The sequence below is a fragment of the Metopolophium dirhodum genome, chromosome 1 (genome assembly GCF_019925205.1).
Source record: "Metopolophium dirhodum isolate CAU chromosome 1, ASM1992520v1, whole genome shotgun sequence".
Lineage (NCBI taxonomy): Eukaryota > Metazoa > Arthropoda > Insecta > Hemiptera > Aphididae > Metopolophium > Metopolophium dirhodum.
This window is the reverse complement of record NC_083560.1, coordinates 64,460,034-64,485,491: the sequence shown is the minus strand read 5'-3', so window position 1 is coordinate 64,485,491 and position 25,458 is coordinate 64,460,034. Positions and strand designations below refer to the sequence as shown.

Here is a 25,458-nt window from a genome sequence, read left to right as displayed (position 1 = left end):
ACTAATTTCACAAAACTAGTTAGAAGTAAATTGTATGCCTATGAATCTTCGAAATTTATAAATTTATTAGCTTAACTTATGAGAAACATTGTACTAAATATTGAATCCGTAGTACCTATAGTTAAAACAGTTACCTATCAAACATTAACCAAAAAATACATAAAACACATTTAGAACATTTACTAATAGTTTTACTATTTTAAGTTTATCGACACTTTTTTTTAATTAAAATAAATTAACTAAAATTGTTAGAAGAAATGTTGTTATTACTTATTTATCGATTAGACATATAATCGTGTTAACATATTTGAAGTTCAAAAACTTATAAAAAAAATGTAGGTAACTAAATTTTTGATATATTTTAACTCCTGTAAAATTTAACAATACTATAATTTATTACTAGTTCAAAATAGCGTTTTTTTTTTATTATTATTATTATTTAACTACATATAATTACGAAAACACTTTTTTGTCGTACCAATTCCTCTATCTATATACAATATACATGATAGGGGAAAAAAAGATGAATTATTGGAAAGATATTGTCGAGTAGAGTTGCATAAAAAAATATTAGCACATATTGTTGCCCAAGGCAGGTAAAATAAGAATACACTAGTGGCACTATTTGTCCAGTATAGAATACAATTTCAAAACTGGGAATTTTATAGGGATATTATTTATTATAAATGTGTTTATTTTACAATCTATAAATAAAATGTTTACAGTGGGTGATAGTGATGTGAATTAAAATGTGATTATTTAGGTTAGCATTGATTTTAACCGTTGATGGGACTTTATGACGTCTGGATGTATTTATTCATATAACAAGTCGAGGTACCATTTGCAATTTAATCGCCTCTCGGAGTCACTATGTATATTGTATAGCGACAATAAATTATAGGTCGGCGATGAGAGGATTCTACGTTAGGGTGATCAAAGAGTGAGTGATTCTGTTGTTATTTTTATATTTTAGTATTAAGAAAGTTTGTAAATAAAGTCATGAAAAAATGTAAAAATTAATTTTAATTCATCAAGGAATTTATTTTGGGCAGGAGTTGTGTAATAAGCCAGGGATGACTTTCTTTATTATTAGCTGCATATGTACACTTCAAAGAATTTTCAACAGTTTGCTATTGATGATTGAATTTGGAGTTGATGTTTGATAAATAGGTAGGATAAGTCATTTTTGAAGATGAGTTCTTATGTTATTTTTGATTGAAACCTCTTACGTAGTGTAATCGTCGTGGTGTGTTCTGTGAATTACTTCACAGATTATATATTTATTTAGCTGCGAAATCTGTCGATTTTGTACAACATGTAGATATCCTCGCACTTAACACATCTTAGAGAGTGGACACAATAAGTTCTAGAGTGACCATATGACTGGCATTTTTGACATTATGTGATATGATGTTTTTTGTGAGGTTCTTCAACCTTCATTTTTGTATGAGGCAAGGAGGTGATTGATATACTCTTGTTGTTTCCATCGGTTTTAAGATCAACACAATGGGTTTTTGTAATAGCTATTATATGTTTTTATATAAGCTATAACTTATAACTTATATTTCTAGCAGTGTCTTATACTTCTTATATCACCAAAACAATATCTTCTACCGGAGTATTTGAGTACTTATATTTTTTTTTATTACTTTATTCTTTATGGTTTGTTAGATTAAAGTTAATATCTATAGCCTAATAGGCATTGATGTCCTTTAGATACCTAGTGTATTAATACTCTATAATTATCAGATGTTGACTTGCAAATAAAATTGTTCAGGCCAATAATGTTATAGAAATCGTTTAGCAGCCCAATCAAATTGACTACACCTTTTATATAGATAGGTGGAGGTAAAATACTCTTTTATGTATATTTAATGGTATCAGATGACTCCTGACTTAAATGTATAATAATATGTTGATTGACGTCATAGTTAGTAACTTCGGTATCGGTAGTCTGTACCCGCGGTTGGAGCAACGTAGCGGTTGATAGTAATAAGTAACATGGATTTATTTAGGTTTTCCGCTAGTAATAAGGGGCAATATTTAGGCAACTTGCAATTTTTCTACCGCCACCATGTTAATTGTGTTCGTTGTAATCGTAAATAATGTAGTTGTGGTTGTATAGTGTACGGATACGGGGCTACCTGATCTACAGGTATATAATATAATATCTTATCCCTGGCTATTTATGCACGTGCTGCACGCTACATGCAAAAACGTGTCATCAGCACTGCCGACCAAAACACGCTTTACATGAAAAGGTCTCACGCCTCGTAGAGTGGTCCGATTTCATTAATTTTTAATTTGTTAGAAGGATGATAATTTTCTTCAGGGCGCATTGTACTTTGATATTTTATTTCGTTGCTTAAAACAAAAATAATTAAAAATACTAGACTTGTGAAAATTAATCAAATTCGTATTATATGGCTTACAAATATAATTTTGAAAATCCTAGTCCAATGCACCCTGTAAGAAGTGTATATCTTTCTAAAACTAAAAATTCATCGAAATTTTATCACTCTATAAGGGATGAAAGTTTTTTCTGTAAGGCTTATTTTTGAGCAAAAAAAGCAGATAGTGTTCAGTCCTCTTAACGATTTTAATTGGGAATATAGTTATGTTGATATTTTCCCATGCCGTCATTATGCCGATATCTTGATTAGATACTTATATCCAAAGGTCATTAAGTGAGCGGTACCAAAAGTTGATGGTTAATGAACAGTGGTTGTTAATTAACTAATTAATTATATTACTTTTTCTTCGTGGTGTAGATGTCAAACTAAAATCCAAGTCCATTTAGTTGAAAACTGGTGCTGCGTGCCTGCGTATATAGTCACGTTTTCTCGTTGTTTTTTGTTAGTTTTCCCAATTTTTTTTTGAAAAGTAATATGAATTTCCCAATTCCCAGTAATCAAACTAGAAGTTGATGTTTGAAGAAAATTATCTACTCCAATACACACTCACATTACTGTATATCCAATAATTTACTTACTCCGCTCACAACCTAAAATTAATTGTATATGAATATAAGTTTCGACAGACAATTAATTATTATACATAGATGTATTATTGTATCGATACTTATAAAATGTTAAATAATAATTTTCTAAACAAAAACTATTGAAACAATAAATTAATCAATTTAACTGGTGAATTTTATAATTATAAATTATAATAATATGAACATAACTACATTTTATACGTTGTCTGAGAACGTTGTGACTCTACTTAATGGTTGATGAATAGACTATTCTTAGTCTTCTTGTTTAAACATTAGTTGTAAAATTGGAAATAGGTGTTCCATAATAAATCATTTGAACAATTAATATATTTTAATCGGGTTTTTTTAATATTTAAAATTATAAAATGTGATATTTTTACTGTTTATTGTAACGATTATCAACATTTTAAGCTAAAATATAATTCGTTATAAAGTATTCATACTTATTCATAATTTTTATTTCTGTTCACTGTACTAAAATAAAGTTTGCCAAGAAGGACCTATTATAATATTTAACATTGCGGGCTTATACAGATTTTATTATCCTTGCACCATTTTAAATTAGTAAATATTTTTGGATTCTGGAACAACTATTTAATTTTAAATAACATCAAAAATATTTCAATATATACATATAATATATTATAATAACAATAATTAGTTAACACAAGATATCATAAAAATGTACAATAATAATACCATGGAAATGCTATACTTGGACCAAGTGTTTTACTTGGAGAATAATTTAAATTTTTAGTATATTAGTGTCAGTGCATTAGTTTTTATCAATAGTAAACTATTCATTATCTACATGAAATATAATTAAAAAAGTAATATGAACCATACTTATAGGAAACTTAAATACTGACATATAAAATGAATTTTTTATAAAAGTACATGATATATTATTTTTCTGTATCCTATGTCTAGTTCCTATTTATAAGACAAATATATGAAAATTGTTAAATCTCTAAAAGTTACAGCACACAATAACGAAATTAATTATTGTTAATGTTATTTTATATATTATGTAGTGTATTTATTATATTTATTAATTTTTATTTAAAGTAATGACTGGACCACTAGTAACCTTTTTTAGCGGCCTTTAAAAATAATATTAAATCAGATATGTGAGTTTGAACAGTACTTTAATACTTATTTATAAATTTAAAGTAATGCCAAACTTAAAGGCCACTAAAATCAGCATTCTATGACTATTTGTTATAAAGATATACTTTAAAGTTCAAATTTGGCCCAAGTATGGCACTTCTACGGTAAAGCAGAAACTTATAAGTTATAATAATCAATATTTAGTGTTCGTAAAAAAATATATAAATAAAAAATAAAAATAAAATGTGTAAAAATAAATTGCTTAAATTCATAAGGTAATTTTTTTCAGTAAAATATACATATAATAAATTGTTTAATAATAAAGTAAAATGAAAAAATCTAAAGAGGTAAAAAAAGTAAGTATAAAATCACAATATTTCGTTCGAATAGTTTTGTCATACAATTGAATTTACTTTCAGCAGTTGTTTGACTAGAGTTATACGTTGTATAAAATGATTAAATTATGATTCACTTCGAAGAAATAGTACCTATAACTTTAAAATCTATCATTTATTTTAAATAAAGTATTAAAAAAAAAGAATATAAAAATAATAAATGAGCGAGTATTATTATGTACACAGTAATACTTTTAATTTATTACTGGAAATTCTTAGTAGGCATCAACCTAAATGGCAACTGAAAATTACGTTTTAGAAACGAATAAATATTATCTTCTATTAAAAATCGGTGTCGTAGTCGGGGTGATACTGCTGAGGTGGTTTCCTCGGTCCAGTAGTATAAGAAGCGTTGGGATTATGATGAGAGCTTGGATAATGATGATGCGATCGTGGATTTGAAGTTGATGTGGCTTCTCGATGATAATGTCTTCTCTCAGCTCCGTAACCACTTGGATCTGTGCCGTAACCATAACCGCTACCACCAGTATAATATCCAGTTTGAACAGGTGTTAATGTCTGAGGCGACAACGCTGTTGACCGCCAACTATCATAGTGACCACCGTGTTGTGTATCTCGGTGCTATAATTAATACATTTTTATTAGGTACATTTAAAACAAATAATAACCTTAAAACTGCAAGCTGCATTGTACATATTTTCTTAATAATAAATTCGAACCTTTTTCCCTGCAATATTAGGTGGAACTTTGACTTTTTCATGGTCATGGTCGGACCAAACCGCATCCATATCATACAAACGATCCACGTCTTCTAAATCGTCTTCATCTAACATCATCATGTCATCATCAATCGCATAATTATCGTAACCATATGAACTGATGTTATAGTTGGAATTGGAATGGGATGGTGGATGATGCATCATATGACGACTTCCAGTAGTTGGGCCATTTTTACCCGTGCCATAAATATGTTGATTTTGGTCATCAGAAACCATGGATGCTTGCAGAGTTGGTGGAGGTACTTTTTTATTGTTTTTATTACGACTTACGAGCTGTAAAATTAAATAAGACAATATTAAAACGTTGATATTTCCTGAAAATAATATTTTGAAAATGTATAAATACCACTGTTATGCCAAATATTAATACGAAAAGTAATGAAGCAAGGCCAATAACCATGACAGCTACAGCCCATTGTGGTAACCACGCGTCATCAGTTCCAGCGGTTGCTGTCACAGTTCTGGTGGGTTTAGGCAATACTGGTAAAAAAAAATGTTTTATACTAGTTATAATATGATAAACAATATTACAGGTTTATTATATAAATTTAATACAACGCTCTTTACCTATAAAGTCTGTACGTGCTGGGTCAACAGTAAACCTTCCTAATTTTAAATAAAGCCCTTCATAGTCACCACCATTTCCGTATTGTAATGGTTGTGCGGACGATCCTAGATTTCCTTCTTTTTGTAATGTTTCATGAAATAGACGTCGAATGTCAGCGGTACTGACTGTACGTCCAAGTTGATTAAGCTGTACGAAGAAATCAACAAGAACTCCAGCATTTTTATCAGATTTTCCATTACTGATTGCATTACTTCCAGGACTAGTATACAAATTTAAACATAAGTTAAAATAACTCAATATTTTTGTATATAATTTGGTAAATTGATGATAAATTATAATATCTACACTTTTATGATAACTTATCATATTATTATAATATAAACTATAATATATTTGAAATAAATTCATCAGAATTAAAATATTTAAAATTTAAACTATGTTAACTGAAATAAATGTTAAATAGAGGTACAATAATTTAAATTACGTGTAGTTAAAATCCTTGAAATGTAAATAAAAAAACTAGTCTATTATTACCTACTTTAGTAATAGGTAATCATTAATTCGTAAACATTTATTTAGTTTATATATTATAATAATTTTTATCTTAATAGTTAATACCTAAAACATTTTTACTATTTGTTTGCTTGGACATAATTTATATACATACCTGAATGAATCGATGGTTATTGTCTTATACCATTTGCTCAATGCAGGTGATTTACTGTATACTTTATCTAGCTATAAAATTAATTAAACAATTTGAGTCATGTATACTGTAGTAATATTATATAACTATAATATATTTACCTGAGTTTCAATTTCGCTAGCTAATAACCTCCATTCTGCAGTATTGTGGTCTAATAACTCGGGTACCCATTTCTCTGATCCAGAACCAACTATTCGCACTGTACCAACGAGTTCACATACTGAATCACTTTCAGAACACTGGCCGGGTGTTGTAGTGGGAGGTGGTTTCATAGTAGTTGTGGTAGTCGTTGTAGTCGTTGTAGTGCTAGTGGTTGGCTCTAAAGTAGATGTCATAGCTGCTAATTCAGCTGCTTTAGATTGTAGCAACAATTTTTCGATAGATAATGGCGTTGTTGATGGAGTAGACCAGCCTGTAAACTCAGTTACAACCCTAAAAATTTGATTGAGTTGTATTTAAATAAATAATAATATAGTAAAGAAACAACCTTAAATTCTTGAATATAAATTACAATTACCTAACTGGCCATCCCTTTTGAATAGTGGGTGCCACAGTAACTGCAGCTTGCATTTTTTTACTAGAAGGCAATGGTTTCCTGGTTCCAGAGCTATTTGTGCCTTTTCCACTATTGGGAAAAACTATTCCTGATGTACTGCTAGTGATTGTTGTCGTGGAAGTAGTTAACGGGACGTCAGTCGTTGGGACAACTGTTGTTAGAACCGATTCTTGTTCTTTATTTTTATTAGAGGTTTCAACATTTTCAGTTGGTAGTTTGAATCCTGGTGGTAGTAAAGAAGGTGACAAGATTTCGACAGGTTTAATAGCATCTTCTAATTTAAATCCTGGTGGTAATAGCGAAGCTAATGCTGACGAATCATCAACAAATTTAATGTTCAAACCTGATGATTTTGATTTTGTAGTAGTTGTAATGGGTGTAGTATTAGTAGAAATACTACTACTACTATTTTTTGGCCGAGGGCTACTAATGTTATTAGTAACTGTAGAAGGTATTTCAGTTGTAGTTGTGGTTGAAATAATCTTAGATTTGTATGCTGGAGGTGGCTTCGGGTTAAATCCAGCTGGAAGCAATCCACTACTTAATAAATCATCAAATTTAACAGAATCTATTAAACTCTTTTTCTTTCCGACTTGAATTGCAGGTTTGACTGTGCTAGTTGAAGTAATAGAAGAAACGGTAGAAGTTCTCTGTTTAGAAGGAACGAATTTTCGAACAAATGTGGTTTCTTTATCAGAGTCATCAGATTCTTCTTCTTCTTTTTCTTTTTCTTCTTCTTCTTTATCTTCATTTTCGTCTTCTTCTTCTTTTTCGGATTTTGTAGTAGTACTGATATAATTGGTAGTACTGAGAACACTGGTAGTACTAGACGACACAGTTGTGCTAGTAGACATGGTAGTGATAGGATAACTGGAAGTGATAGGGGTACTTGTAGTAGTTGGGATCATTGTGCTTGTTAGAGTCTTAGTTGTTTTTTCAGTAGTCGGAGTTGTAAACGATGATATAATTACATCATTTCGTTTATCATCATTGTTACCGCTACTCTGCATATCTGTCAAAATACGGCTACCATTGTTTGTATTGGAAGAGCTACCATACAATATACCATTTGAAAGTTCCGATTGAACTCTATCCAATTTATCAATAATACTTTCTACTGTTGTTGTGCTTGTAGTTGTTATTACAGGTTTATTATTAAATCTGTGTTTAGTTGTAGGAGTAGGTGCTGTCAACGTAGTTGACTCTTGCACAGAATTATTCTTATTTGTTCCACCTCCTACCATTGACGACGATGATGAGACTGATCTACTAGTTTGTACACTTGCGACTACAACCCAACTTTCAGTAGTTGCTATTAAACTATTATTATTTTTTTGATTTATTGTTACCGTGGACGATTGATTTACCAATGGAAATTTAGTATTCTTTTTATTTAATGGTAATTCAGTTGTTGTATACGATGTTGTTGTGTGTTCTATATCTTCATATTCTTCATATTCGTCTACTATTTGATGTTCTGTAGTTGTTGTGGGAGCTAATGTAGTAGTACTTGTTGTTGTTGGTTTTTTAGTGGTTATGCTTTGAATTATTGCTGGGTTGTTCACAATTTTTTTCATTCGTTGTTGTTGTTGTGGAATCAAAGTTGTTAGAGAATTAATTCTTGGTCTCAGGGCTGTTCTCAATGTAGTAATTGGAACTGGAGGTGGTTGTGTTGTTGTAGACTTTCGTGGTTGAAACTGACGTTTTTCTTCCACTGTTTGTTCTTCTTCGTCTTCCTCTTCTTGTTCATAATCTAAAGTGTTCATTGTAGTAGTAGTTGTAGAAAACAAGGACGATTTTCTACTCCTGACAGTAGTTGGTTGCTGTCTATTAACTGTTCCAGATAATGCTGAAGGTTGCTGGGGTGCAGATCGTACTGTGGTGGAAGAAGATGCTACAGCAGATAATGGACTAAATGTGGTAGGCCGCCGATTTATCACCGAACCTGAAATTACTGCGGGTTGGTTTCTATTTCGAAAAGCAGTTGGTCCAGGTTGTGGCCTATGTGTAGTAATTATTGGTTGAGACCACGATGATCGATCATCATTCTCATCATGTATCACAGTAAACCCAATGGCGGCTGGTTCTTGATGTTCTTCTAGGTTAATAGTTGAAGATGGCTCTGGTGTGGTTATAGGTCTTCGCTTGGCTAGTTGTGGTTGACCACGTCCACGTTTTGGTGGCTGGTTTTGTCTTTGATGGACTAACTCAACTGTATCGTCGTTTGTGTTAATTCCATCTACTGTGTCGTCATCGCTTATAGCCACTGATTCTGCGTCAGCTGTTGTAGGGTTCCACCATCTAATGGATCCTGTAGGTGGAGGATTTCTAGAAACTGGTATAACTCCGTTAGTTTGAGACAGAGGACGACGAGGAGAATCACTATTAAAACTCTCTTGGCTTCTTGGTTGTTGTAATATTAACGTGGGCTGTGCATTTTGATGTCCATCAAAGTTTTCTGTGGAATCTGGTTGTTCCGTGCGTTGCTGTTGTAAAGCCGGTCGAAATCGTTGTTGTTGAGAATTACTTGGAAAAAAATTAAACTGCTGTTGTGTTTGTGGTTGTTGTTGTTGTTGTTGTGGTGGTGGTAGAGGACGCTGTGGTGCTTGTTGAAAGAATGACGGTGGAGAAACAGCATCAACAAAGCTTAAAGAACCAGAGTTTCGAAGTGGTTGAAACTGTGTTTGCTGTCCGTTTAAAATAAATGGTTGAACATTCGGTGGTCGTGAAAATGGTCCAGAATTTGTAAATGTTCCTGTTGGAAGCTGTTGTTGAGATGAAAAAAAACTCGATGAACTAGGATTAGGTAGTGGTAAAGGGTCAGCAGAAGATAGTCTACGTTGAGGAAAATTCAGGTCAGCACTATTTGTATCTTCCTGAAATTGTACTCGAGGTAAAGCGAAATTTCCATTATTTGACGAAGGTGAAAAGAATCTCTGCTGTTGACCTATAAACAAACATAAAATGTATAAATTATTTATGTTAATAGAATAGTTGTGATAATTTTAAACAATAGCATATAACAATAGAAAAAACGTAATTGACATTTTAAGTATGTGTATAAAAAAACATATTGGTCAGTTATTATAAAATTATAGGTCACATCATAACGTTTAACTTAAACTTATTAAAGAATATTATTTCAAAAGAATAATATCTAAACTGGTAAAACGCACGTGTATTTTTTTTAATAGAGGCACATAGAGAGAGTCGTGATGGAATTTCACTTGCAGGTGAAAATAATCACATCATATATTCCAGTAGTGTGTACTGTGTATACTGTATAGTTTATATACTATGTGTAATAATAATAAGTTTCGCTCGTTATAAATAATATACCATAGATGAAGATAGCTAATTAGTACCTAGTAAATATAAGAATAATTCATATTGTACAATTAATTTTAATTATTTTACAAAATTGCATTTATTATTGTATACTTGATATACAAATTAAAGTTACCTACATTGTATTAAGTGCACTAAAATAATTTCTAAAAGAACAAAGTTGATGTTTTTGTAGAATGTATATTTGTGTTTTGAAAAGTAACTATATCATTTACGAATATTTACTTGAAATGTTCCTAAAGCATACTATATAGTTTATGTTAGATAAAATAATTTATCATAATTTTTTTATTTTATTGTTGTACTAATATTGGTTATTAAATACAAGAATATAAATAGTACATACACTAGATATACAGTACACACTGAATACATACACAAAATACAAATATATAGTTTTAAGGTATAATTTTGAAAGTATAAATAAACTAGAACTATAAAATATGAAGTGTTTGTTTAAATTAAACTTTGTTAATTTGACACGAAAACTAATTGAAACTAGTAGGTATATTATTCATATTGATATATAACTTAGATAAATTTCAGTTAATACACATTAATAAAAAAAAAATAAGAAGTTACGAGTTCACCAAGTTATATATTTATTTATGTTAAATGATAATGTAATTTAAGCTTAAAAAATTGAATATTTTTAAAATAGTTTAAATACGGTTTTAAAAAATTATACGATCTAGGTAGGTACGAATTATTAGTATTATGAAATCAATAAGTAAAATTATATTAAACAATTTGTATTATAAAATACAATTTTAGCATAAATATTTATTTATTGTTTATGTTTAATTTACTTGAATAGGTGTCATAAAAATAGTTGTTTATATTCCGAGACTATTTTATTAAGTACCAGTGATTATCATTTAAATACGTTATAATATATTGAGGACTTCTTGCATTTCAATGTTGGTTGTAATGGTTGAAGAATATTCTAGTTAAGATAAAAAATCGTTTTATAAAATTGTGAGATTAAATAGAAAGATTAACTTTGCATATTTTGTAACGTCTTACAAAAAAAGGTATCATTAGACAAATTTTAAAAATCTTAACAAATATTATTATTATATTAGTACTTATTTTCATAAAGCTTCTTACCGTTCTTCCCAGGTTTTCCCCTATAATTTTAGCCTTAATATACTTTATAGCATTTTTTAGTATTTAAATTGCCTAATATTCGTATGCATATTTTGAATATTTTTAGTGTGCATACCAAACTGAAATTAATAACATAACCAATGCATAAGAAAATTTACTAATTATATGTTTGTATAAATAATAATTAATTACTTCATTATAATAATTACATTATTGAACAAAATTAATGAAATATTTTAAAATTTAGATAGTTAAAACGTAAGTCTATCCATTAGATTTACATATAAATATAAGGAAAATAAGTCTAACTGCAAGTACTAAGTAATACACATTAGTTTATAATTATTAATTTGCATAAAATAAAAATTATTTACATTGATAATAATAGATAACATTGAATGATATAATAATTAATAACGCATTTCTTTTTAAAAAATCTTTATATTGATAAGTATGTAAGTACTAGTATATGTAAATTGTTAATAACTACATGTATGATGCATTTTCCATAAATACTAAAAAAGTTGTTATTCAAAAATTAAAGATAACAAATTCAAAATGAGTGTCAACTGGTATCAAAATATTCACACATAATTCAATTGTTATCATAAATATTAAAAATTAAAAGACGTATACCCAATAAAACTTAAAAGTACCAATCAACAATTATTAGTAGGTATAATATTATACAAATCCTCATCTCTATCCAATAACAATAAATAATTGAAGATATATTATAATGTCCTGCCATTCATGGTGTTTAAAAATAGGTAGTTGAAAATATGTTGTTCTTTTATAATATACCTAATCGTATGTTTACCATGGTACCTACCTTATGACTTACCAACTGCGTTGTAATATTATTTTAAAATCTGCCGAAATAATAAAAAACAATACATTACCTACTACTTTTAAATTGAATATTATTATAAACCTTTATTTACAAGTTGATGACATTATTGTGTTAATTCTTTGATAGTAATTTCACGCCAATTATTTACTACTGGTGTTTTCATTATGAGACTATACTGTGATAACGAATCTAAATTTCACAAGCTAAATCACGTTTATGTGTAGAAAGCTGAACATGCCACCTATCAGACAAAATTCCAAAATAATTACAATATGTATAAAAAATATAACGTTTTAAAAATTAAACGAACATATCAAAATAAATAATAAGATTCAATTTAAGAATAAATTGTACATTATGTTGTTATTTCATTACTCCTATAATATACTATATAGCTATTTATATCACTATCCGACGATATACTTTTATTGAAAAATGTATATTCAAGGATACGCAAATTATTAGCATAGGGAAAAAATATCATTATATTAATTTACTTAAGTAGTAAACTAGAAAATTAATAATATGGATGATAAACTATAAGTAGATTATAATAGACAGAAGTACCTATATTAGATTTTTGACAAACGATGATAACTGCTTTTGGTAATTTAGAGTGAAATATGAAAATAATTTAGATATTGACAATGTTGCAATATTTTGACATTTAATTATTAATATTAATACATAAAAAACATTTAATAACATTCAATTCCAAACAATATATAATATAATATATTGTTTTATATGGTGTACATACAATAGGTATCTGGTATACGTATATATTACATATTATGGTAACTATATTATTTATATTATATTTAGTTACTTTTATAATAAAAATTAAGAAATTTGAATGAAATATAATAATAGTGATAATAATCATTATTATTGTTATTATTATAGTTGCCCTATATTATTAAATACCAAGTGAAAGTGCGATAGACGAAGGTTACTGCATCACCACAAACAAATGTTTAACAACAACGGTGCGACTGTTATTATAAAACTTTATACGCATACCGGTTAAAATTGTAATATATAATATTAATATATTACCTATTATTCATATAGACTTGATATAATACCAAACCTAGCTATTGTTAAAAATACAAAATACTGTTTAGTTTTAATAGATGTAAATTTCGATAGCACGTGCGTTCATAATAGAAAAATGTATCCCCTCGAGACATTTTATAAATCTTATAACAACAGAAAAACGCAAGACGAAAACGATAATAATGGATGATGATTGTATATTGATTTCAAACGTACTGGCCGAATAAAAAATTTAAATCGATTTTCAGAATGACCGCATGCTGGCGTGGAATAGATAGGTACTATAGTTGATATTATATGATAGGATATTTCCGACCACCCAAAGACGATTACAATAAAATCAAAATAATAAAATAAAATCAACGACTTTAGTTATTATAATCGCGGAGCAATTAAAACGGCTCGCTGGTCACAGCCGGAATTAATTGTTCTTGCCTCTGTCTCGGTTTATTATGAATTATTATATTATACTACAATATCAACTCCATTTTGTATTATATGAATTAACGGCAACCAGAATCCTTTAATGCGAAATCCTAATAACAATAATAATTAATACTTTTAACGGTTTAATGTTCGGCGTAGACACATGTTTTTGACCTTTTTTTTAGTGCAACTGACATATACATATGCATTTGCATATTATAAACAGTAATACAATATAAAATACACTATACATTTAAAATGATAAGATATAATAATTTCAGGTTACTTAGAATTTATCTTTTACAAAATGTCCATGATTTTTTAATATTTACTATTAATTAGAAGTAGTTACAGTAAATAAATTTAAGTAGGTAAATCCTTAAATGCTGTGTTGTATGTTACAATAATTAAAAAACGAAGTGGTTGTATTTCACAACTACTGTTATAACTACCTGTGAGTTTGGTTAGTTCTTATAGTAGTCAAGGCTGTTCGGTTACTAAAAATAATTACTTAATATTTAAATTGTATTAATACTATTACTGTAAACCGGTATTAATATCATATTATACATTAATTTAGGTATTGTAGATTATTCTATAAATTAATAAGATTCAGATCCTGAAATCATCGTGAAATAAAGTGCTATAGTTTTTTTCTAATCCAACATAATTTGTATATATTATACCTATCCATATGGCGTAAACTTTAAGTTGTTAATGATTGCATTTGAAGTCTTGCAAAAATTAAAAACTTATTATGGTATATGTTATCAATCTATATTTACGTTTATTTTAAATAACATTTATAACATTGACATTGAAATTTGTATACTTACAAATCTATCTCAATACAACTATAATCCTTATTTTTTGCAAAGAACATTTTTCACTCTAAAATGTTATTGTATTATACGTGATTTAATTTAATGTAGATAGTAGTATATATTTTACGAAAATATAAGAACACCGGCACCTTTATACCTCCTTTAAGTTTAGCGGCACCAAATTCGATCGATTAAATTGATCTAATATACCTGTGCCAAGACTGATTCGACTGACAGTTATAAAGTAAAGTATAATACATTTTGACATTTTTACAAAAATAATTTGTACATTTTATCAACATCTATCATCTTTTATTTCATCTAACCACTTGTGTCAATTATACCGGATTGTTATGGCGATCGCCAATCTATAATGTAATTTGCGATCAGATCTGAGGAATAACAAAGAAACCTGTTTTTTGTTTTTTCTTATAACATAATATTATAATATTATAATACATTGAAAAACGCTATTAAACATATAGTAATAATTCGTTATTAAATCGTAAAATATGCATGTTCTTTTTGGATAAAAAATAATTAGAATAAAAAATATGTTACCTATACATAATCAGTTGCATGACTCAATATAGTAGGTAGGTACCTACTGCATTGCATTGCAGTAAACACATTTAAATTCAGCGGGAAGCGGTGAAAGAAAAAAAAATGATTTATTTAAAAATTGTTAGTTATTACTATTTGTTACAGTAAAGGTAGGTTAGGTTTTGTACATTAGGAAATTTTATTTAAAAAATGTAAACATTTTTTGTTTACGTTGTCGGAGCGTGAGAAATAATAAACTGTCACTATATTATAAGTTATAACATAACCAACGTAATAATAATATACTTTGTCGTTCAATCGAATAAAATCCAATTTACAAGAGTCCTTTATATTGTTTTAGGGAATTAACGTTTCGACGACTGTGATGTCATCGCCATTATCATAGTCTCAGTGTCCCTATGCACATTAACCTGTGAAGGTATTCTTAGCGGCGGCGACGGACCAATTTACAACCGTGGGTATAATTTTAAGACAGACTTAATATACTTAAATCGATACACAGTCATTTTAGGCCTGGAGGTATTCAAAGAACACATTATAGCGTTTCCTTCATTAATTTTTAATGTTTTGCTATACGCGATGCCATTAGCCGGATGAATAATGGTGGCGACTCCAGACGCGATTAAATAATGACGTTTACTTTTGAATTATTTTTTTTTCCAACTTTATCTATACACAATACGCCAAAACACGTTACCAATGGCCGATATACCTATAGGTAGAAACAGAATACCCTCGGCTGGTCCTTGTTAGGTAAGTCGCAGCATGACGAAACGTGTTGTATTTTTTTCCGATTTTATTTAGAGTTTTCCGCCATCGCCGTTGTTTCCTATGTACGTATAACATCGCCATTGTCGGCGTAACACTACATATAGGTATTAGGTATAGTTTGTTGAAATATGTCACGACAAAATATGTCCATCAATGTATATTGCGCAATTTATCTACCGTTTGTACGCGCGGTGTTCCTGCTTTTTGTGTCAAATACATATTATTTTTGTGCAAATAATATTATATTATGTGGCGGGGGTGTGAATGGTATCTATAAACATACCGTGTATTTATTATTACACAATAATCTGTTCGAAATTGCGCAATGGATCCATTATAGTAGGATTACGGGCCTAAAAAAGTAACAGATACGGTTAAATACAACAAACTTTTATGAGATAATCTATGATATATTGTATTATTAATGTCTCAAACGTTCCCAATAGAGCATTACCCTCGACCAGTGTTGTAATGGGTACAAGAATGAAATAATATTAAAAAAATGATATTACCTACATTTTAATTTATTGATGTATGTACATAAAAAGTATGTTTTCCTTCGTATTATGAAAACAACACGAATAATATTAAAATAAAGTAGGTACAACAAAATCCCACGGTTACTTTTTCTTTTAATTATCAAAACTCAATTGAATATAACATGAGTAGGTACCTATTTACAAAAAAAACTATGTCTTCAATTTACATTGATTTTATCATTACAATGTTTACAAAATTATAAAATATGCGAAAACCTTATCTATAATGTGTACAAAAAATGCAAAGAAATAATAATAATTGTTCATGTGCAATTACATAGTTGTTGGTTTGGTATTACACTATTACAACACACACTTAGGTACTGGAACAATGATAATAAGTAAGGCTTGGATTTTGTAGTAGATAAATGCTTTGTTGGCAGAGAGTGTGAAAAAAGGTAATTGTTATATTTAATTTAATTTTGTATGATTATGGTTGTAATGAGGTAAACTTTATTTTGGTTTTATGCTTTTCTCCTTAAATGTAATTGTTTGATACATTTTGCATCAATCTTCACGAAAAATGTCATACATTTCTTCAATTATATTATATTAGCCTATAATTTTACCTTCTATATTATTATCGTTTAAAAATTAAAATAGGTGAAATGTTCGTGTTAAGTTGTCGACGTTTTTTTGTTTGTCATCGTGGTAATATAATAATTAATATATGTCTGATAGAATAAAAATTATTGGAACACAGATTATTGTAGTTGTAATTCAATGTAATCGTTTTAACTTTTAAAAAGGGGAAAAATAATTTAAATTTTTTTTAGTATTTTTCGAGTTTAAATTAAATTAATGTTTTTTTTTATTTTTTTGGCAATTATAACTTATAATAAATGTTTTTTTAACGATTTATTTTGTTACAAAATCCGAGCCCTAATTATACAAGCATTTACGGACTGAGTGAATTATAATTTATAACGCATCTATAGTTGAATACTATTGAAACGATTAAGGAGCTGGTTCACGATGACTAATGCAGTAGGTAGGTATACCCGAAGAACACGTTAGCTTAAGTTTTTAAATTTTTTCAAACGCATCGAATCTAAATAGTAATAATAACTGTTTGTTCGCTCAGCCGTTCGGCGCCACACGTCTTAGTGTCGCGCAATAATATTATCATCGAAACATAATAATAATATTCATGTGGTGTTGGTTCGTATTGTAATGTGTCTAGGACTGGTTGTTTCCTGAATTCTGAAATTCCATTACCACGGACTACGGTCCACGGCCTCGCCAGGCACCTCCACCGTTACTATCGCGCAATGCCGTCGGTATTCTGTGCGAGGGCGGCCGTCGTAACAAAGTGAAAGTAAAAGTATATTGTAAATCGCATTCGATATAAAATCGTGGCAACGTCGTAACACACATACTCCTCGGCTATAATATCATACACCTGCAGTGCACTATAGAGGAATGTATATATAGGTACTATATATGCTTAAGACGGCTTGGCAACCTGGTGGTGTATAGTATATAGGTATAATATACACTATAATATTCTTAAAGTCGTTGCCGTCACGAACCAAGGACACCCGTCGCATACATGATACATATTATAGCTGTGGGGCGATGCCCATTTCATAATTAGTCGAAAATCGTTATATTTTATTTATTATTATTATTATTTTTTTATAAGAGATTATATTTTTATGTACTGTACAATTTGATACAATGAAATATGTATATCGCATTATAAATTATAATCCATTACATATACCTACGTAAAACTCGCTATAATTATTGTGTTACATTTATGGTTATTATGTACGAAATTACACTATAGGTATATTATATATGAATATTATTAAGTGTAGATGCCGCATTATGTTGTGTAGTGGTGTATAGCAAACAATTATTACCTGATGAATAGTTAAGTGGTATACCTGCATACATATGCTCGCGAGCACAGTACACAGGTTTTTTTTTTTGGTTTTTTGTCTTTTTTATTTTCCATATAGAATAGTGAAATATGAATTAACAAACGTTGGCACTATTTTTTTTATAAATGAATAGAAAAGAAAATATACCCAGAAAATCGCTCTTTCGTGGATTAACGATTAGGGAAATCTGAAAATATTTAGCATACTTGGAAATCTTAAAATACGAAATACAAACTAAAAGTTGGTTAATTCTTTTGTCAACAGATTGTCTGGTATCGCATAATGTACCCAATGGCTAAAGTCATTATGAGTTCCTAGCAAATTTTAAATGTGAGGGATTTTTTCAGTATAATTTGTTGTTGGTTGGGGCCCATTTTATTTTACTCACCCCTTTAAATTCTTGTCCAGTCTCATCTTGATTTATTTTGTCGTAAAATTAACTCTACATACTATATTTTATTTAATGTTGTACAAAAATTGTTATTTTTAAATATTCACTAACACTCTATATTATTATAAACAGTCATAATAATAATTTATATTTACTGATTAAGTACAAATTTACAAATGAGATAATTTTTTATTATCTATCACTTATTTCTAATACCCAATATCAAAATGTAAATAAAAATTAATTGAACAAGGGTTAAACAAGTTTTCTGGACTTATTGGACGCAAAAAATATTATGTTATGTTGTTTTAATTTTATGTTTTTAAAATGCAACTCGTTTTTTTTTTCTTTGTGTATGCAAATTTTAGCCAGGTCTGTCAGTCTTTTGAGATAGTTTTAAATTATTTAGAAAAGTTACTTTCGGCAGACGCTGAGGTCACTGGTATTTAAGAGAAACTTCACAGTGTTAGGAAATGCACCAGGCGTCGTCTTTAAGAAAGTTAGTGCTTCTACTATATGAGTATTTTTTTCAATTGCATTTCGAAAAACTAACAACTCTTCGTATAATTCAGAAGCAACTATATCACAAGAATCACCAACACTTAAATAGTTCTGAAAATCTAAGCAGCTTTTCTTCAGGCCTTCGTTAGTTAGTGCTCGAAGTTCACTTAAGTTCCACAAAAAACCAAACAAATTTGGAAAGAGTCGGAAAGAGTCGGAAGCGTTAATCGTTAAAACCGTTTGATAAAATGATAAATGATAAATGATACTTGTGTATACGATTATTATCTACACGAAAATATAACTAGCTAGTAGCTAGTACGTTTTTATAAATATTACTTTTCCATTTATTTGCTGTCATACTTCAAAATGGACTTTGATGTTCTTCTAACTTCGATAAGCGCGAGGCCATGTATAGTTGTCCCACTTGCTCCCCTCCCCCCCCCTGGAACAGTGTCCAAACCGTAGTTATAGTATACGCTTATTAGCCTTAAGCTATTATCAGGTTAATTGTAATTATGTATTTAATTTAAGAAATTAATAGGTAATAATAAATTATGTAGTTTGAGAATTTAAGTACTTACATGGGATGCATAAACGATCTTTTACAATAATTTTAATTCAATAAGGGTAGTTCATTGATACTATTTAAATTATTTTAATAATACTTTCTAATATTGTATTATTTTTTGCTACAGTAAACAAAATACACCAGAATATAAATACAAAACCAGTTAAATAACATTAAAACTTTCATATATATAATATATAGTTATAATAACTGACCAATGACCACTATAATCACAATATTATAATATATTCAATTATTTAGCTAGAGACTAGAATTTTGTTATAGTTATTTTAAAAATATTCAAGTGGTAAAAAAAAGTACAACGTACCTTGCGCCACTGTTGTTCCCGCAAAAGCCAGTAAAGTAGCAGAGAAGATGATGACCAATACCGACATTGTTAAACTGTGTTCTGGACGAATTGCGTTTTGTTTCATACTTTTAAACAAAACTTGGACTACGTCATGTAACAATTATCATGCACAGGTGTTTTCCTCGATTCCAATGATGAATCCAGTACATTTTATGGTGCAGATTATTTCGTCATAAACTTGTGGTGGCGATGACACCACCTGCATTTCTGTGTGGCGATCGCTTGTCGGCGAACATTGTAAGCTTATGTGTCAGCGACAATGACCTTATCGACTTCTGGAACTCTTGACCACGGGTGATGTCGATAATACTGATAATACGATCAATTCAAATGTTAATTTACAAACAAACAGAAACCATTTTTTTTTTAAGAAATCTACAAGCTCTTTAACACTTATGTTGATTTAATGATTTTTATATTAAATAAGAGAAAACTGAGTCAAGGTATCGATTATTAGTAAAATATTTTCTTACGGTAGATGTTTTTGGTGTACAGTGGAGTGGCTGTTTCTGGCTCGGTGATGTATTTTAAATTTTTGTCAACAACGCACTAATTATTACAATCATAAATTCACACTGGTTACATTCGAATCATGCACAGAAAATATAACGGGTAACGTAAAGGTAAGTATTATTGTTTGATAAAACAAACCATGTAGAGAAAGCGCGAATATTATTGAATAAAACAAATATTTACCGTCGTCATGTGCACTGAAAAAACTTCTTTGGATCACCGTACGCTGGCTAAGACTGCAGAGTCAATGTCTGTACGATGTAATGGTCGAACTCTGCGGTGGAAGTGGCGGTGGCTGTGGTGGTGGTGGAGGCCGTCGAGGCCGAAGCGTTGTGTAACAGCGTTGCACGCCTTCGCTATCGGTCGCCGACGTCGAGAAACGAAAGGAGAAGGAGCGTTCAGGTATCTGCTGGTATTATAATATAAAAATGTTATATCGATATTATTATTATTATTATTATTATTGTCATTATTATAATGTGGCTGAATATGATACAACTATGAAAGCTTAAAACCTAAACATAAAAGGCTGCAGCGGTGGCGATGGTGGCAGTGGGTCTTATTGGACCGATTTTACTAACCTTTACTATAAGTTTAAATATTAATATATTCTGTAGGCACGCGACAAGGATTGTGAGTCAAGTATCGTAATGTTATTATGACGGATTGTACAGCGCGCGATAGGTGTAATTGAACCTCAAGTAGGTATCTGTGTTCACGACTACAACGACGACGACGACAATGACGAGGAGATTTTTTGCAGCTCGGGGAAGGAGAAGACTTTATATTGTGGTGACCACTGTAGTTAAAATAGAGAAGTGGTAATACAATATTATTCAGATGTATATATTATGACGTGTACCACCCAACTGTATTATTTTATTATATAAGATTACATATTATTATTAATATATACGAAAAATAAATCCATTCCAGCAAAATCCTATTACCAAATGTCAGACAACATTATTGCCGTACGGGTGGGTACATCATAGATACATTGTAATGATCAGACATATACATAATGTGTAAGTGTAACCACGAAATGCTTTTAATTGTTGTTTTTAAGTAGCCGCAATGTTCTGCTTGTTTTAATAATAACACATTTTCGGAAAAACTTGACTTAACTATATTTTATAATGTATAAAACTACATTAGTATAAACTTTTGAAAACCCTCACTAACATATTACATAATAATAAAGTTCTCAAGTTGTATCATAGTGAAAGCATTTTGTTTCTACGACCATTGAGTCAAGCATTATTGGTGTACTAGTGGGAGTTGGTACTATATGAATCGTAAGCATGCTTTCACAGTAGGGTTTGATGATACTGTTGCGCTCTTGTAAGTTTTAAGTACCTACAACTACTTTAAGCAATAAAAAATATTTTAAGCCAAAATTAAAAATAATAAAATATCAACTATACTTAATAAAGTATTATTAAGTATTGTATTATAAATACAATATACCAACAAAAACCACGAGTAGGTATATTGAATAAATATTTATAATTTTGGTTCCAATGATCGTTAACATTCAACTCTTTTTAAATAATAAAATGTGTAGGCTAATGAAACTTATTTTGTGAATACACAAAAATATGTTGGTAAGTCCATTATTACCTACCACACCATATTATTACATTTTAAGCGTGTGTAGTGCACTTTACAATAGATAGTTATTTATTTATTACGTATTTTAATATATTTATGGTCAAATACAAAATATTCACACGACCAGAAGAAAAAAGCAAAAGATATTTGCATAGTTGCATATTTTGATTGTTACTTTTTTGTGATAGTGAGTAATATAAAAATATATAAAACAGGCGTAAAAATAAGGTATTTTACATTTTGCATTAAAAACAAGTTTTTACAAAGAACACAAAAATGATGAGTGAATCAATTTTTAATGTTTGTATACTATTTTCTAGATTCGCTCTAGCGATACATTTCGATAACACAATAAAGGTATATAATAGCTAACATAATTGTACTATGGTGTTTAATTTAATTATCTTGAACGAAAAACGTGTAATATTTCTAACTTAGGTTTAAATAAATCGAAAATATACTTCAAAATATCATTAAAGAAAGCAATAACTGTAGTGATTTGTCCGCCACTGTCAGGTATATAGTATAATTACCAATACTTTTTAACGATGGTGTACAATTAATTATTATTTATTTTACACTTGAATAACCGGTATTATTAATGTATGAGATAATTATCAATAAAGTGAAAGAAGCAAAAATATTGTAAGAAATAATAATAAATAAGAATACGAATCTCTCGACATAAAAAATCTACAAGTGGTTGTTGGAAATAATTAAAGGAAAAATAATAAAGCTTCAATAATTTGATTGTGGTAGGTAATCCATAACTCAATCGACAGAACAGATAATTTAAAGCACTAAAATGCATAAGACATGTATGCACTACGTTATTAAAAAAAATTATAAAAATGCGATTGAAAAAACAACAACAAAAAATATTTTCAATTAATAACTATACAAAAAAATTAACGAAAAAAAATTCTTGTTTCTTATTCATCCTCTATAAATATAAAACATGTTTTAGTTTGAATATCAATATAATTTTATAACTATATAATAATATAGTTTATTAAAGTGTTAATTTTTTGCTCTAACAATTTTACCAAACTTATAAGACACGTTGATATTTTAGAATTTTAATGTGTATTTTACCTACCTATATATCTGTTGAATAGTTTTAAATATTAAAACGATACTATTTGTGTTCAAAGTTTAATATATTATAAGCTCAGATTGAACATATGGACGTTTTTTAGTTTTCTCGGTCCAGGAAAGTATAATAGTACAACATTTTAAAAATAATTGTATTTCTATCTTACTTGCTCTAATTATAATCAGATAATCTTAAAACCCTTAATATTATGATAAATTAATTTTATCTTAATTAAAAATAAATAAATACATATACCTATTATACCTATTACTTACAACAAAGGGTGACAGAGTTATGAAATTAAGTGAGGACAATGTAGTGCACTTATCTTGAATAACTAAACTCGGCACGGTGGTGTATTATTATTTATTAAGTATTACAACTATTATACATTTGAATGCAATCAAATAACAACCAAGATGAGCAGTTTACTATATTGCAACTCAAAATAGTATTATAAACAATTTTAAAAAGAGAGCCAACAGTTAGTAATTATAATAATATAAATAACTAACGATAAAAGTGTTTTAAACATTAATAGAATATATTATGGTTATAAAATATATATACATGTATTATGTATATTCAGTCTTGAGAGTCTTATATTAAAACGTCAAGTGCTTAAAATCTTAATCAAGAAATGCAATTATAAACACCAGTGAACTCGCTCTGCTATATAGTCGTAATTTTCAACTTTACCTCGCCCTTGAGCAACTACTGTGATGCATGTGAATAAAATATCATTGTATATTTGTGTTAATATAATGAGTCAGATCAAAGATTGTGTATTATATAGTATTATTATATAATATAATTATTTTATATTTATATGTTTAAATATGCGATTTCATTGAAATTCAAATGTCTATGAAAAATATATGTGACAATATAATTAGATTTTTAGCCGTTATGTATCAGAACTACTTACGAGTTATGAGTAACCTGGAATTACATTTTTAAAAATTTTAATCGACCCTAACATTATTAAAAACACTTTAAAAAAATAAACAAATTAAAATGACTACCTATAAAATAGATTAAAATTAGTCTAGATATTTTTACAAATCATTGTGAATATAGTTTGATAATTTAAGTAGTAGTAAAATGTTTAAATTTCTATAATTAATAATTATTATTGATCAAAAATAAAAACTCAAATTCTTATTTTATGCATAAATATCCAATATCTTTAAAACTTGAAATTCAATCGCTGATAAAAAATATACGTGACTTAGTTCTAAAACATTTTTTTGTGTCATTTAAAAATACTCATAAGTAACCTTGTATAAAATATATTTACATTTTTAATGTTCAAACCTTTAGTAAGAATGTTAAACTAGGGACTGGAACCGAACCTAAAAGAACCAGTTCTGAAACCGGAACCTTTAAAATATTATGAACCAGAACCGGGACCGAAACCTTTATTTTAATAAATAAAGTACCGGAACTGAAATTGAATTTTTAAATCTTTTAGGTTAAAAAATAAAGTAATTACTGATTTGCGTATAAACTATGTATGATCATATGAGTTTTCTAACATTTATTATACTATTAATTAAACCCGCATTCCGGATAGGCATTTAAAATTATTATATTTTTCGTTACCTAAGTTATCTGGAACCGGTACCAAAATTATTTGGTACCGCCGATACCTTTATTTTTTATCAAAAACTAGAACCAAACCTACACAGTTATTTTACTTTTGGAGAACCAGTACCGGAACCGATACCGATAAATTCAAAAGGTTCAATCCCTGGTTAAAACAATTATAATTTTTCGCAATTTTGACAAATTTCGTCAAAGTTTTAACATTAAACGCATATGAAAAATCATTGTAGATTTACAATTACATACAAACTTTTTTTTAATTCCAGTATAACAGACAAGTTATGAAGAACCTTGTGTTAACTTTCAAGTTATTTGATCGAACATTGTTATACAGA

The 25,458-nt window shown here is 28.9% G+C and overlaps 1 protein-coding gene across 1 annotated transcript; it reads right to left on the bottom strand.

Annotated features, from left to right (window-relative positions):
- Positions 1 to 3,220: 3,220 nt before the first annotated feature.
- Positions 3,221 to 21,499, bottom strand: LOC132934158 (mucin-2). Its single transcript, XM_061000432.1, has 11 exons — positions 21,387 to 21,499; positions 20,989 to 21,214; positions 20,766 to 20,841; positions 20,251 to 20,601; positions 7,038 to 10,023; positions 6,622 to 6,952; positions 6,482 to 6,552; positions 5,814 to 6,073; positions 5,593 to 5,726; positions 5,187 to 5,519; positions 3,221 to 5,088 (listed from the first exon to the last, which is right to left on the bottom strand). Exons 4-11 carry the CDS (start codon positions 20,354 to 20,356, stop codon positions 4,789 to 4,791), a joined length of 4,521 nt encoding a protein of 1,506 aa, XP_060856415.1. The 5' UTR covers positions 20,357 to 20,601; positions 20,766 to 20,841; positions 20,989 to 21,214; positions 21,387 to 21,499; the 3' UTR covers positions 3,221 to 4,788.
- Between the last annotated feature and the right edge of the window lie 3,959 nt (positions 21,500 to 25,458).

Excerpts from the sequence above, each read along its gene's own strand:
- LOC132934158 (XM_061000432.1), bottom strand. The coding sequence starts at position 20,356 with ATGAAACAAAACGCAATTCGTCCAGAACACAGTTTAACAATGTCGGTA. Across the intron at positions 6,953-7,037 it reads CAAAAGGGATGGCCAGTTAG|GGTTGTAACTGAGTTTACAG; the intron begins GTAATTGTAATT and ends TCAAATTTTTAG. Across the intron at positions 5,520-5,592 it reads TAATATTTGGCATAACAGTG|CTCGTAAGTCGTAATAAAAA; the intron begins GTATTTATACAT and ends TTAATTTTACAG.